At 45.2% G+C, this 16,191-nt stretch overlaps 1 protein-coding gene across 1 annotated transcript; it reads right to left on the reverse strand.

Moving 5' to 3' along the window:
• Positions 1-361: 361 nt before the first annotated feature.
• On the reverse strand, positions 362-3,214 carry LOC125523131 (squamosa promoter-binding-like protein 10). Its single transcript, XM_048688182.1, has 3 exons — positions 2,455-3,214; positions 1,161-1,345; positions 362-1,061 (listed from the first exon to the last, which is right to left on the reverse strand). The coding sequence occupies exons 1-3, from the start codon at positions 3,120-3,122 to the stop codon at positions 700-702; spliced, it is 1,215 nt and encodes a 404-aa protein (XP_048544139.1). The 5' UTR covers positions 3,123-3,214; the 3' UTR covers positions 362-699.
• Positions 3,215-16,191: the final 12,977 nt, after the last annotated feature.

The raw sequence follows: 16,191 nt of genomic DNA on the forward strand, positions 1-16,191 counted from the left end.
CGTTTCTTGTTGACTAAAGCTATCTCAAAGTTCACTATAAACTGAGCTGCATGCTAGGGGTGAGAGGGGGGGGGGGGGGGGGGTGATATTGTGCATATTTACGTAACGTGTCGATGAATTAGTACTCCAATTCTTTTTTTATGCATATAAGATTTGTTTGAAGTCAAAGTTCATAAAGTTTGATCAACTTTAATAGAAAATATATCAACACTTAGAATACGAAATCAATATCATTAGATGCGTCATGAATTTAATTTTCATATTGTGTAACTTTAGTATTATTGTAGGTGTTGATATTTTTTTTATATAAATGCGGTCAAACTAAACTTTACGACCTTCGATTTCAGACAAATATTATATGCAGACTAAAATGACCAGAGGGAGTACATTGCTTTGTTGCTGTTTAGCCCCAATACAGCAAAGCAGTGGACCTGTCCTATAACAGGTGAAAACAAAACACTTCCGGCAACTATCTAATGTGGTGTTCTAACTGCGGTTTGATCATAATTATGTTAAGCACAATGCTCAAGATTCAGCATCTACATGAATTCCACCTCAAACATATGGATGCCGTTGTTGGCGTGGTTGCTGCCATTGGTGTTGTCGTTTTGCTGGTCGAAGACCTGGCTGTTGGCCACCGCCGCGGACGGCATCGTGCTGGAGCACACCGACGAACGTGACATGATGTTGGTCCAACATCTACATGAAGTCCACCTCAAACATATGCATGCCGCTGTTGACGTTGTTGCTGACATTGTTGTTGTTGTCGTTGTTCTGGTCGGAGACCTCGCCGTTGGCCGCCACCGCCAATGGCACCGTGCTGGAGCTAACCGAGGAACACGACAGGATGTTGCTGTTACGGATGTTGTTCTGCAAGAGGGAGGTGATGAAGTGTTGCTGCTCCTGATGGTGGTGGAGCTGCATGGAGTTGCTGAGCTGCTGCTGGCGGCGGTCCTTCTCCGGGGGCACGCCCAGGGTGAGCGTCATCTGCCTCGCCGCCGCTAGCCTGGCCTGGCCCTGCTGAAGGCAGCTGGTCGCGCTCGTGTAGGTTGCGCTCAAAGCTGATCGACGATCGTACGTACATACAAATTAGCCCCGATAAATGACGACCAATTGCACTAGGTAGGATGCAATTAGCTAAAGAAAATCTGTTGGCTTACTGTTATTGTCGCCGGCGTAGGAGCTGGAGATGCCCCCGGCGTTTTGTTTCCTGGAAGGCACGGCCAAGTCCTTGGACACCGCCCCCGCGCCGCTGGCCACCGGTTTCCTCCGGCGACGGTTGTGCTCTGCGAGCCTCTTCCTGCAGCTCCTCTTGGTCTGGTCGAACTCCGTGATCACGTGGAACCTAAAATTAAAATTCTAGCTAGCTCAACAAGATGTACGCATGTGAATCCAATGTTGAACATAGATACCACACCTCACATCATTGGTCAATGCGAAAATAAAGCAGGAGCAGATATATGGCCAGTGCAAAAGGCTGGCACATGATCAGCCGCTCGTTGCAGCAGAAATTTATTTGTTACTGAAGAGAAAACCGTTCCAGCTGTTCCTGAATAGCTTCCTTCAAAAGGATTTCCGCTTGCTCGGTGAATGTCTTGCTAGAAGATATAATTTCTTGGAATTGAAGTTTCGTATCTTTTAGAAGTTTACGTAACTCATCCAGAAATTTATTTACCTATTCAATTTCTAACGAATCAAGATATCCTCTTGTTCCGGTATAAATGGTAGCTATCTGCTCTTGCACTGGGCAATTCCCTTAATCGTCGACCCTTTGCCAATTGATTCTGACTTGTTTTATCGAGAGTAGAGGCGAATTGTCCAAAGGCTTGTAACTATGCGAATTGAGCTAGTTCCAATTTTGATTTGCCAGCTACTTGTTTCATGGGTTTAATTTGAGCCGCGGATCCTACTCCAATATTTTAAATAGCAGTCTATCAAAAATAGCGGCGGGACTCAAAATCAGCTATAGCGGGCTATATCGAGGTACAGCGGGCTATTTGTGAAGGCCATATAGCCCGCTATTTAAAACTATGTGCAGCACACAGCAATCTGAAGTCTGAAGCTAGCAGAAAGAACGCTGCCTTTTGACAGTCTTTTTGTTTTGGTGATCCTGTCTCCATATCGACCGATGCCCAGGACAGCAAAAACGCCATGGAAAAGCTCTTGTTTGTGCTGCATGGAGTAGTGTTTTGTGTTGTCTTTTTCTTTGACATGACTGGTCGTCGCTGAGGCTGAGACTTGCTTTTGCACCATGGCCGCCGCAACGGAAAAGCGACATGAACCAAAAACTGATTGAAGACTGAAAAGGCAAGCAGTTTGCGCTGGCCCTAGCTTAGCAAAGCTGCAACCTGGTAAGCTATACTATACGTACCGTAACGGAAAGAGGGATACTGTAACGTTCACGTTCCTAGAGAGAGATGGACAGTGGAGTGGGTCTGTGGGTGTGGCTCTGACCTGCTGCATTGCTGGCAGAAGCGCTGCTGCTTGCCGGCGGCGGAGACAAGCGCCGCCTTGGCGTGGTACTCGCACACCTTGTGGCGCCGGTGGTAGTGCTTGGCGCCGGAGAGGTCCGCCTTGCAGTACTCCACCTGGCACCGAGGCGGCTGGCGGTGGACGCGGCCGAATCCCAGGTCGAACACGCTGCCAAGACGGGACCGCATGAGCATCGGGTCCACCGCCATCATGTCGCCGGTGGGGAAGCAGGTCCGCTGGCCGTGATTCAAGTCTATCCTCCCCGCGTCCCCGGCGCCGCCCTCGCGCTTCACCATCCCAAGAGCCGGGCACACGTCACCGTGACCGTGCATGGCCATCGGCGGCATCTGCAGCTGCATCCCGGACATGGGCGGCGGCGCCATGTGGACCAGCCCACCGCCGCCGTTGCCGTTGGAAGGCAGCGCCAGCATCTGGTGGTGCGGCGCCTCCTGGAACTGGTTGAAGGCGGCCGCTGCCGCCGGGAAGTGGAAGTTGTCGAGTATCATCGCCCCCTCGTGGCGCTGGCCTCCTCCTCCGCCACCAGCCATCATGCTGGCGGCGAGCTCAAAGCCGACGTAGGGCGGCGGCTGCATTGCTGCTAACCGTAAGTCGTCGCCGGCCGCCGCTTTCATCCTGCCGCTGCTCATCATGGCTGAGTGAGTGGTCGTAGCTGAACAAGGGAAGGCTGGGGGAGCTAGGAGGCTTGTGCTCGCTAGCTGTATGTGAGGTAGGGACTGGTGAGGTTGTGCCGCGCTGTGTAAGGTTGTGGAGGGCGCAGAGGTGGTTAAAAAGGGCGAGTGGAGGAGGAGAGTGATGAGAGTGTGCGTGTCCGGGAGTGGCATGTACTATGTGTCAGCTGCCTCACTGGACCAAGATGAAAGGGCCTTCTCCTTGCTGTTCGCGTGCAAAAGGAAATATTGAAGAAATAAAAAAAATCTATAATTTCAAGATATCAAACTTAGTCAACCATTCTACTCACGTGTCAATTTTCTGAAGGAATGACACTAGGTTATACCACAGTGAAGAAAATACAATCCGGCCTTAATATTCATTCAATCAGTGTTTCCGAATGTACTAGCTTTGATTTTATCATTTTTGCCTAGAATGACATGGTTGTTATTTCTTCGTGAAACTTCATACTTGAGTAGAATCATTAGTAGAAAAAAAGCCATTTGTCCCGGTTCATAAGGCCCATCTGTCCCGGTTGGGGAACTGGGACTAAATGGTCGTTACTAATGCCCTAAACCTTTAGTTCCGGTTTTTATACTAACCGGGACAGATGGGCCTCCACGTGGCCGCTCCGGCGAGCTCAAGCACGGGGGACTTTAGTCCCGGCTGATAGCACCAACCGGGACCAATAAGATTCTACGCGTCAGCATTTCAGGGGCTGGTTTTTTTTGAAGGAGGTGGTTTAGGGGTTTTGGGGGTTAATTTAGGTTGGTATATAGGTAGCTAATAGAGAGATGTGTCCTCTCTTATCTCGGTGCTACTGCTACTGCTATGCCTAAACATGACTTAGATTGAAGTGAGGCAACATGTGGTGCATGTCGAAAGTAATACTAATCCTAACTTGATCAAGTTTGGATTGTACTACTTTCGACATGCACCATATGCATGTTGCCTTCACTTCAATCCAATCCATATTCATTTCACCCGCTGATATATAATAACTCTTCATGCTCGCATCATGCATCATCATATATAATAACAAGTCTACTAATCATTATCATACAACTTCTACTCATTATTAATAACAAGTCATGCGATCATCATCCTCATAGTCATCGAACCAACCCTACTTAATTGTTCTTAGCACATGATCATCAATATTAGGTAGGACATAAATACCCTCCTTAAGGTGAGATAGAATAAAACAATATAGACCCTGACTCTCCATTATGGAGAATGGAGATCATCCTGTCTCCAATTCTTGCGCTTCGCTTCCTTTTGCTTCCAAGAACCTCCTTACGACTGTCCATACATTTTTTTCCATCCTTTGATTTGCATGTCTCCATTCCTTTTAAAAATCTGGTGTGGACAGTTGAGATTCGTAGGATGACCTGGCTGTATGTTCAAAACATTAAGGCTACCTTTCTGATACATCAAATGAGGCACACAATTCTGCAAAAGATGCACGGATGTCGTAATAGTAAAAAAATCTTACCAGGGTATCTCCATGGTAGTTACCGTAGTTCAACACATGCACTAGTGGCACGTCTTGACCATAATGTTGAGGAGTTTTATTGTAGATATTGTAATTCTCAATGTCAGTACAAAATCCGACCAGATGATTTTTCTCCTTATAAGTTAATTCGGAGCCATCGATGTAGTGGGTTTTGTCTACCATCTCCCGCACATTCTTTGAAGAATGAAAATAAGTTGTCAATGGAAATAAGCTGTCAACTATTTTGAAATAAACAATATAAATTAGCTAATAACTATGTTTGAGAAACTAAACTCACATAGCGGTAGAATTGGAGGCGTATCAACAAGGACCCAAATGTCCATATTGTCTTGCTCGATTTCAGGATCATCAAGATCCATGTTGACACCCATACCCTCATCAAAACCATACATCTTGCAAAGTGCTTCCCAGTTTTGCAACCAAAATGGGTTACGCTCTCAGAATTGTACAGCTTTACTTCAAAATCCACATCATGATGAGTTCTTAGGTGAATTTTCTTTGTTTCAAAACTTTCATGGTCTTGAAAACCCATCCTGTCCAAGACATAGCGCCTTGCATGGCATGGGATAACCTACTCGAATTGTAAAAGATGAAAATTACACGTTGAAATAGTTGTAGTCATGCTTAATTACGAAAAAACACTCGTCGTCGTTACGTACCGTTTTAACATTGAAGGTCTCCTCGAGCTTAATGCTGAAGCCCCGATCATCGTCCAGGTGAGGCATGTCGCACAGACCTCGATCGTCGTGGCACCAGCTGCACTCCCCCGGGAGACTTACGTCGTCTGATGACGACATTTCCTACGTTCATAATTCAAAGATTAAACTTGTACAATTAAATATATGTACTACAAAAACTAAATTAGATCATTATTATTCATCACGGGTTGACTATCGGTCTGTCGAGTCTTTTCTTGAAAACTCTCAGCTCACGTGGTGTATATATTCGACTGTTGGTGATGGTCGCTCCTCACTTTGTCCCCGAGTGCATTACACAAAATGTCTAGCACACGGGAACGAAGGAGAAGCGACCCCCATGACAACAGTCGGGATTCTTCGTCCTGTCATATATATATGGTGGAACTCTCCCTCACTGATTCCTCTCTGACATTTGCGACCGTCGGTGATGGTCGTTACTCCTTCTTCCCCTAGTGCATAACAAAGGTCTAGCACCCGGAGAAGAAGGAGAAACGACCCCCACGACAACAGCCGGGCTTCTTCGTCCTCTCATATATGGTGGAGACTCGACAGACTTAAAGTCAACCCGAAATATTGTTTAATTATCTTTCTAAAAAAAGGATTTGGCTGGTCTCACCTCGAGGTCGGAGGGGGTCGGTGACGGGGACGATAGCGGGGATGATGGAGGGGGGCTCCTAGATTTCTGCGAAAACAAAAACCCTATAAGCTATCAACTAATCATATACATATGCCTGGCATAGTGCTCTCCAATTTTAGCATTCAAAGTAGGAGTAGTTTTCCAATTTGAGCATTCAATAAGCAAAATCAAATCGCAAAATAAAGTAGTATTCAAATTAGGATGCATTCAATTATAAGCATAACTACATCATCTCTTGCGTCCGTATAGCGTTGAATATTATCACTAATATACCTTGAATACTATCATACATATAACATTGCTAGTACAGCTAGAACCGTAGCGCCCGACGGGTATCGGCACGGACGGTGGACACCCAAAGAGAATGAACCATCACAGGATTGTTCCAGTGAGATCCCTGAAGAACCTGCCAGGTATTGTCGAACCTGCCCTCCAACGCAACCATGTAGCGACGGACGTGCTTGTCCTCCTAGCTGACACGGTGACGTACCACCTCTGCGGTGTCCGGAAGCCTCGGCACCGTCACTGGCCCACGCGACTGCCATCAAACAAGGATCGGGTCAACGACGGGCTGGCTCCTCACCAACCTACGCCCCTCGGAAGGTAGCACATCCCAAAACCATCCCGACGGAGCCCAGTCCCGGACATGGCCCCTCTGATCAAGCCGGCCTCCTCCGCCAAGTCGATGACGAGGATGTGGGATAGGCATTGTCGACGCCGATGCGGCAATAATTGCGTTAACTAAAAAATAAACTAGTTCTATTAATTTTCTTGCTAAAAATAAACTACTTCTATAGTAAAATAAATTAGTTTTATTAAATCAAGTAGTTCAACTACTAAGCACTTACTATAAATAGAATAAAGTAGTACTTACTAAAAATAAACTACTTCTATATATAGTAAACTAAAGTAGTTTTATTAAATCAACTAGTTCAACTACTAATTAATTAAGCACTTTCTAAGTAGTACTTACTAAAAGTTATCGGGGAGGGGGGTATATCTACAACGACATACCCGATAAAAAAAATAAGAAGAGGAAGCAGAAGAAAAAAAGAGGAGAAGAAAAAAGGAATAGAGGAGGAGATCAAAGAAAAAAATAAAAAAAGGAGAAGAAGAAGGAATAGAATATTTCTATTTCTTCTTCTTCTCCTCTTTTTTTCTTCTTTTTCATCTTCTTATTTATTTCTCCCCTTCTTCCTCTCCTCTTCTTCTTATTCTTCTTCTTCTCCTCCTTCTTCCTCTTCTTATTTTCCTTTTTTCTCTCCTTTTTCTTCTAAATATGAACATATACATAAATGACTTTGATCCTACACAATTTTCCTATACATACACAATATGAACATATACATAAATTGACAAAGAAAATTCTGTGAACAAAAAAATCATAAAAATTCTATGAACAAAAATACAACAGAAAAAAATCATAAAAATTCTATGAACAAAATTACAACAGAAAAAAATCATAAAAATTATATGAAAAAATTGACAAATTCTTTGCATATGAACATACAAACATTTGCATATTCAACAATAATATCACCCAAAAAAATCTAAACTACACATCTAAATTAATACAACTAAATTAACTACACATCTAAACTACACATCCAAATTAATACAACTAAATTACAACATCTATATATAGGGGGCGCGGCGGCGCGGCGGCAGTGGCGACAGCCATTACAGGGAGGAGGAGGAGGGGATTTGCGGGCAGCGCTCACAGGGTGCACGGGTGGGCCGGCGGCGTCGGGGCAGGGGTGGCGCAGGGTGGGCCGGCGGCGTCGGGGCAGGGGTGGCGCAGGGCGGCGACGGCGTCGGTCCGATGCAGGACGGGGTCGGGGCGGCTTGGGACGTCGTCAGGGCGGCGCGTCGGAGGCTGGGGCGACGACGGCGACGGCGAGACAGGGGGCAGCCTGGTGGCGTCGCGGCGGGGGAATGAGGAACTGAACGAAAAATTTACAAGTCCTGCTTATATAGACGAGGCATTGGTCCCGGTTCATGGCACAAAACCGGGACCAATGCCCCCCTTTAGTCCCGGTTGGTGCCACCAGCCAGGACCAAACGTCAGTTTTCGGCAGCCCAAAAGGCGGGAAGCGGCTGCCTTTGGTCCCGGTTCGTGGCACCAACAGGTACCAAAGGGGGGCATTCGTACCGGTTGGTGCCACAAACCGGTTCCAATGCCCCCCTTTAGTCCCGGTTGGTGGCACCAACCAGGACCAAAGGCCTCATTCTGCCCGTGCCCAAATGTTTAGTCTCACCTCGCTAGCTGAGGGGGGCGCGCAGTGGTTTATAAGCCCCACTACCGCACCCCTCTCGAGCTCCTCTCCATTGCAGGCTTTCGGGCCTAATTATCACTGGTATGCCCGATGGGCCTACTGGGCCTTCTGCGGGCCTGAATCCTGGCCAATGGATGGGTTTCTAGTCGTATTCAGGCCGTGGAGGCCCAGTAGTTGGCATATTTTTTATTTTTTCCCTGTTTTTTGTTTTCTTTTTTTGCTTTTTTTTGTTTCTACTTACAACAAAAACTTATTTTATTTTATTATGCTATTAAAGTTTCTAGAAAAAAGTTCTTTATGAAAATTCTTTTTTCTTTTAATGATTTTGAATAGAAATACTTTGATAATTTTAGTTGCATCAATTTTATATGTAATTTTAGTTTCAATAATGCTAGAGGTTGCTTATAATGTTTGTAACAGAAAATACTTTGATAATTTTAGTTTCAAAAATTTTATTTATGTTATTAAAGTTTATTTTATTTTATTTTATTTTGTTTCTACTTATATATTTTATTAAAGTTTATATTATTTTGTTTCTAATTACTTATTTAATTTATTTTATGATAATTCTTTTTGCTATTAAAGTTTGTAACAAAAAAGTTCTTTATGAAAATTCTATATAATTTTAGTTGCATAAATTCTATATAATTTTAGTTTCAATAATACTAGAGGTTTATAAAATGCAACATTCAAAGCATTTCAACAAAACGGACAATCTGTTTTGAGATATCAGGGTTTCATACGGAAACTCGTCTGTTACAACATCCATTTCAAATGAACTTGGAAAAGGTTGAAAGTTGGCATGGTATCATCATAGTAGTTGTGGACAGAAAGTCTTCACTTTTTCTTCGCTTGTGTGCTTTGCTTATTGTGCCGTAACCATGGATAATCTTCATCGATTATCAGGATGCTTGGGTCAACCTTGACTTTGAAGGGAGGAATTTCATGAAACTTTTCATAATCTTCGGACATGTCTGTCTTGCCCTCCACTCCCACGATGTCCCTTTTTCCTTAAAGAACTATGTGGCGCTTTGGCTCATCATATGATGTATTCGCTTCCTTATCTTTTCTTTTTCTCGGTTTGGTAGATATGTCCTTCACACAGATAACCCGTGCCACATCATTGGCTAGGACGAACGGTTCGTCAGTGTACCCAAGATTGTTCAGATCCACTGTTGTCATTCCGTACTATGGGTCTACCAGTACCCCGCCTCCTGACAGATTGACCCATTTGCACTTAAACAAAGAGACCTTAACATCATGTCCGTAGTCAAGTTCCCATATCTCCGCTACGTAACCATAATATGTGTCTTTTCCCCTCTTGGTTGCTGCATCAAAGTGGACACCGCTGTTTTGGTTGGTGCTCTTTTGATCTTGGGCGATCGCATAAAATGTATTTCCATTTATCTCGTATCCTTTGTAAGTCAATATAGTCGAAGATGGTCCCCTGGACAACGAGTACAGCTCATCACAAACATTTTTGTCACCTCTGAGACGTGTTTCCAACCAATTGCTGAAAGTCATGATGTGTTCACATGTAATCCAGTCGTCACACTGCTCCGGGTGTTTGGAGCACAGACTGTTCTTGTGTTCATCGACATAGGGGGTCACCAAGGTAGAGTTCTATAGAACTGTGTAGTGTGCTTGAGAACAAGAATGCCCGTCCCTGCATATTATTGAGTCCGCTCCTAGCGTGCCTTTTCCAGTCAGTCTCCCATCATACCGTGATTTAGGGAGACATACCTTCTTAAGGCCAGGAATGAAGTCAACACAAAACCCAATGACATCCTCTGTTTGATGGCCCATGGAGATGCTTCCTTATGGCCTAGCACGGTTACAAACATATTTCTTTAGGACTCCCATGAACCTCTCAAAGGGGAACATATTATGTAGAAATACGGGGCCCAGAATGACAATCTCGTCGACTAGATGAACTAGGACGTGTGTCATGATATTGAAGAAGGATGGTGGGAACACCGGCTCGAAACTGACAAGACATTGCGCCACATCACTCCTTAGCCTTGGTATGATATCTGGATCGATCACCTTCTAAGAGATTGCATTGAGGAATGCACATAGCTTCACAATGGCTAATCGGACCTTTTCCGGTAGAAGCCCCCTCAATGTAACCGGAAGCAGTTGCGTCATAATCACGTGGCAGTCATGAGACTTTAGGTTCTTGAACTTTTTCTATGGAATATTTATTATTCCCTTTATATTCGACGAGAAGCCAGTAGGGACCTTCATACTGAGCAGGCATTCAAAAAAGATTTCCTTCTCTTCTTTGGTAAGAGCGTAGTTGGAAGGACCTTCATACTGCTTTCGAGGCATGCCGTCTTTTTCGTGCAAACGTTGCAGGTCCTCCCGTGCCTCAGGTGTATCTTCTGTCTTCCCATACATGCCCAAGAAGCCTAACAGGTTCACGCAAAGGTTCTTTGTCACGTGCATCATGTGGATTGAAGAGCATACCTCTAGCTCTTTCCAGTAGGGTAGGTCCCAAAATATAGATTTCTTCTTCCACATGGGTGTGCGTCCCTCAGCGTCATTCGGAACAGCTAGTCCGCCGGGACCCTTTCCAAATATTATGTATAAATCAGAGACCATATCAAGTACGTGATCACCGGTACGCATGGCGGGCTTCTTCCGGTGATCTGCCTCGCCTTTGAAATGCTTGCCTTTCTTTCAACATTGATGGTTGGTCGGGAGAAATCGACGATGGCCCAGATACACATTCTTCCTGCATCTGTCCAGGTATATACTTTCGGTGTCAGCTAAACAGTGCGTGCATGTGTGGTATCCCATGTTTGTCTGTCCTGAAAGGTTACTGAGAGCGGGCCAATCGTTGATGGTTACAAACAGCAACGCATGCAGGTTAAATTCCACCTGTTTGTGCTCATCCCACGCACGTACACCGTTTCCATTTCATAGCTGTAAAAGTTCTTCAACTAATGGCCTTATAGGTACACATCAATGTCGTTTCTGGGTTGCTTAGGGCCTTGGATGAGAATTGGCATCATAATGAACTTCCGCTTGATGCACATCCAAGGAGGAAGGTTATACATACATAGGGTCACGGGCCAGGTGCTGTGATTGCTGCTCTGCTCCCCGAAAGGATTAATGCCATCCGCGCTTAAACCAAACCATACGTTCCTTGGGTCACCTGCAAACCGAGCCCAGTACTTTCTCTCGATTTTCACCACTGCGACCCGTCAGCGGGTGCTCTCAACTTCCCGTCTTTCTTACGGTCCTCACTGTGCCATCGCATCAACTTGGCATGCTCTTCGTTTCTGAACAGTCGTTTCAACCGTGGTACTATAGGAGCATACCACATCACCTTCGCAGGAACCCTCTTCCTGTGGGGCTCGCCCTCAACATCACCAGGGTCATCTCTTCTGATCTTATACCATAATGTACCGCATACCGGGCATGCGTTCAAATCCTTGTAGGCACCGCGGTAGAGGATGCAGTCATTAGGGCATGCATGTATCTTCTCCACTTCCAATCCTAGAGGGCATACGACCTTCTTTGTAGCGTACGTACTGTCGGGCAATTCGTTATCCTTTGGAAGCTTCATCTTCAATATTTTCAGTAGCTTCTCAAATCCTATGTTAGGCACAGCATTCTCTGCCTTCCACTGCAACAATTCCAGTACGGTACCGAGCTTTGTGTTGCTATCTTCGCAATTGGGGTACAACCTTTTTTGTGATCCTCTAACATGCGATCGAACTTCAGCTTCTCCTTTTCACTGTCGCACTTTTCCCTTCTATCAACAATGACCCGGCGGAGATCATCATCGGGCACATCGTCTGGTTCCTCTTGATCTTCAGCTTCCTCTTGATCTTCAGCTTCCCCCGTTGAAGCATCACTGTATTCAGGTGGCACATAGTTGTCATCGTCCTCTTCTTCGTTGTCTTCCATCATAACCCCTATTTCTCCGTGCTTCGTCCAAACATTATATAGTGTGGCATTGAACCCTTATAAAGTAGGTGGGTGTGAAGGATTTTCTTGTCAGAGTAAGACCTCGTATTCCCACAATCAGGGCATGGACAACACATAAAACCATTCTGCTTGTTTCCCTCAGCCACTTCGAGAAATTTATGCACGCCCTTAATGTACTTGGAGGTGTGTCTGTCACCGTACATCCATTGCCGGTTCATCTGCGTGAATTGTATATAATTATGTGTGTCAAAAGTAAAAAAAATAGACAAGTATCTATCTAAAGTAAGATTTTTTTTCTTTCAGAAAGAAGATAAGAACAAGAGGCTCACCACGGTGGTGCTGGCAACGAGATCGGCGCGGGCGATCGACGGCGGTGAAGATGAGGACGGGGCGTGACAGACCGCTAAACCTAGACAAATCTCGGAAAAAATGGAGCTCTGAGGTCGAACTTCGAGAGGAGAAAGCTTAACTAATGTGGCTCAGGCATTTCATCGAACACCTCACATGTATAAGAGATGAGCTAGAGCACCCAAATGCCCTTCCTTGCTGGCTAGCAAAAGACGGAGCACTGTGGAGTGCTCTGCTTGCCGGTGGTGGGGTATATATAGGAAACTCATTGGTCCCGATTCGTGGCTAAACGGGGACTAAAGCCCAGCCTTCTGTCCCAGTTCGACCCAAGAACCGCGACCTATGTTTGTGGGCCAGGAGCAAGGCCCATTGGTCCCGGTTCGTGCCAAGAACAGGGACAAATGGGCCCAGACGAACCGGGACCAATGCCCACGAGGCCCCGGCCGGCCCCCTGTGCTCACGAACCGGGACGAATGCATCCATTGGTCCTGGTTCGTGGCAGAACCGGGATTAATGGGCTGGCCAGGCCCGAACGAAAGCCCCTTTTTCTACTAGTGAATGATTGACCATGTATGCTACAAAAGAAATTCTGTTTTTTATAAAAGAATTATTACATTTCTTTTGTGTTTACTATTCATAACAGGTGCATGTTCCAAAAATTCACATATACCCTCAGAGAAAAGACATGCACGGAAACTTGTCCAATATATGCGCTAAATAAGCTGTGCGGTTGATAAAACAGCTATATAGCGCGCAAGCGACCGAAAGTAGCGCTCCAACAGCAGCGCTATAATCCCGCGTGTGGTAAATAAGGTTCGGCGCGCTGGGGAAAACTGCATCATGCGCTGGGTATTTGGTGCGCCAGCTCCAGCGCGCTGGACAACGAACAATTGCGCGCGAGCGAGCAACAACTACCCTGAATTCTCCAGCAGCGCCTGCCTTTGGCCCGCCCCGCGCCGCTTCTGCCAAAATTTCTGCGATGGATGGCCGCGCCGATATCCCACAACCCCTCCCTACACCCGCGACCCCTCTGCGATGGCCACCGCCGTAAACCCTTCCACGGGGTTGACCTCCGGCTTCGCCGTCGGCGCCGCACCGGCTCCAAGCTTCGGTCCCACGCGCGGCCTTTCCATGGCACCCCGGACGGATTCGCAGCGTGGCGTCACGCCGCCGCTCGCCAGGAAGCCACATAGCTCCATCTCCAACCGACCGATGGTGGTGGCGGCGACGGCGGCCCCAAAAAAGAGGAAAGTGGATGGTGCTTCTAGGCACGTGAAGAAGAATCCAGCAGCGCGTCGGGTGCCTCCGCCGCCTGAAGTGCCAGATAGCTCGCAATTTGTTGCGTCGGTGGCCGATGCGCACATCATGCTTGATGAAATGCCCACAAGGTATGCTTTTTTCTTCTTTTTGTTGTTGTCGTCAGATAAATGTATACGTATGGATAGCTTGATTAGTTTTCTTTATCATACTTTCTAGTTTCAATGATGACACATGTATGTCAACTATGGGTGTTGACTCCAACAATTCCCATTGGTCTCAAACCAATGAAGTGCATCAAGATGATCATGAATATGAAGTGGACGAGGAGGGTGAGGGTATGGTCAATGCACAGAAAGGAAGGGCCTGCAACTACACCGTGGACGTAGACATCTTTCTATGCAAGGCATGGTTGAATGTGTCTATGGATGCCACCCTTTGGATGGACCAAACTAGAGATACATATTGGTTTAGAATGAAGGAGTACTTTGATGCACACAACAAGAGTGGAATTAAGCGCACCGATAGATCTCTTCGCTCCCGGTGGCCGACGATCAACAAAGATTATTAAAAGTGGGCGGCGGCAATGGCGTCGGTTGACAAGATAAATGATAGAGATAGGGCGAGTGCCATGGGAGCACCTTCGGGTGACATGGGTGGACGCATGGCTTCCGGTGTGCCTCATATGCCTTCGCATGATGCCTTTGGAGATAGTGTGAACACCATCCGAGTTTCTAGTGACGATGGGGCGCTTGAGTTGGAAGAAGAGGAGGAAGAAGAGGGGGCATGATTGTTGATGTTTCATTCGTTTGTGTGAACTTATTTGTCAAGAACTTGGTTGTGTTAGGTGATTTTGAGCTATGCCATGAATTTGAACAATGCTGTGTTGCTCAATTCATGATTTTACATATTTTTTAATGTTTGAGATCATCTTGTTTCATATTGTCAAATTGGTATGTGTTGTTTCATATTTGCCCGGCATCGGCTGGGTGCGCGAGCTAGATTTTACCGCGTCTGGTGAACCGCTACAACAGCACTCTAAATTTCGCAGCTCCTGGAAAAGCAACCGCAATCCCACGCGCACTAAAAAGCTATTTCGGCGCTGCAATTTTTTTAGTGCGCCACCCTACCGTGGATCTATTGGAGATGCTCTTAGTTTCTTTTGTGTGTGTAAAGCTTTTACGTGCAGTATTCGCATGCGTATACCCTTTTTGCAATTTTTGATCTTCGGACCGTGTGGATCTCTGGAGTTCTTTTGATTTATTTTGCTATTTTTACAGTAAGAATTTTGGTACAGGATTAGTAATTCGCAATCGATTGAGAATTAGTTAAATCTTATTCCACACAGAGTGCCACCAATATGATAGCATTGAGATTCGTCACAAATATGATTTTAACATTAGTTAATTCTCAGTTGAGTTAGAAGTAGTTGCTCCTCAGGATTTACAATTCCTAATTTGACCGCAAAATATGGCCATACGCAACTTTCGAAATCAGCAACTGCCCATATTTTGCTAGATTTTTCAGAAATGCGTTTTTATTAACTCATAGTGAAGCATCAATGTGATACAAAATACAATGTGCATACATGCGGCCTTAGCATAGTTAGCATGCACAAAGGATCACACCGGTAAATAGCAAACTCATAGAATACCAACCATGCTATGCCTAGGCGGATGAAAAGCAAATAGGAAAAAAAGAGCAACATCGATCCTCGTCGAGCAGTTGCAGCCATAAAAAATGATGTAAGCGCAGATGGTTCAAATGTGATATCCACTCGAGTTGTAAATCATGCATACAACAAGCAAACAGATAGTCACGAAGGCATTGTTCACATGCGGGAGAATATATAAGGCCTAATACTTTTTTTGAGGTAGCTTTGACAAATGATATATGAGATGTTTGATATAAAAATTGGATGTGGCTAGGTCTCAGTCGACTAAGACTTAACCAAGTCCAAGTCATGTGTCATAACATGTAGAAAAGAAAGAAAAAACTAAAAAGAAAAATTTGCACGAATCTCCATGTAAGATCTCACTAATATAAAATCGACTGAAACATGGTTAAGTCTCAGTCAACTGAGATTTAGCAATTTCGATAAAAGTTATATCATTAAGAACTCCTTTCACAAACGAATTCGATGATACTTTGTGTAATATGCATGTCATATATTATTATGCTAACCCGTGGTAAAAGTTAACCTCGAAAAACGTATATGGACTGAGGGGTATGAGAAATGCTTATAAATAGTCTACTGGGTACATAAAATACAGTCCTGGAGAAGAAAACCAGCTGGTGTGTAAGGATGTGGAATGCCTGATCGATGGAGGCGGAGAGGACTAAAGAAAGACTGTTACTGCTTGTGGAACTGTTTCATGT

The sequence above is a fragment of the Triticum urartu genome, chromosome 7 (genome assembly GCF_003073215.2).
Source record: "Triticum urartu cultivar G1812 chromosome 7, Tu2.1, whole genome shotgun sequence".
In the NCBI taxonomy this organism is placed as follows: domain Eukaryota; kingdom Viridiplantae; phylum Streptophyta; class Magnoliopsida; order Poales; family Poaceae; genus Triticum; species Triticum urartu.

Bases quoted from the DNA above. Each gene is read 5' to 3' on its own strand.
- LOC125523131 (XM_048688182.1), bottom strand. From the start codon at position 3,122: ATGATGAGCAGCGGCAGGATGAAAGCGGCGGCCGGCGACGACTTACGG. The intron at 1,346-2,454 runs GTCAGAGCCACA...TTTTAATTTTAG, and splicing joins TTCTGCCAGCAATGCAGCAG to GTTCCACGTGATCACGGAGT. The intron at 1,062-1,160 runs GTAAGCCAACAG...ATCGTCGATCAG, and splicing joins CTACGCCGGCGACAATAACA to CTTTGAGCGCAACCTACACG.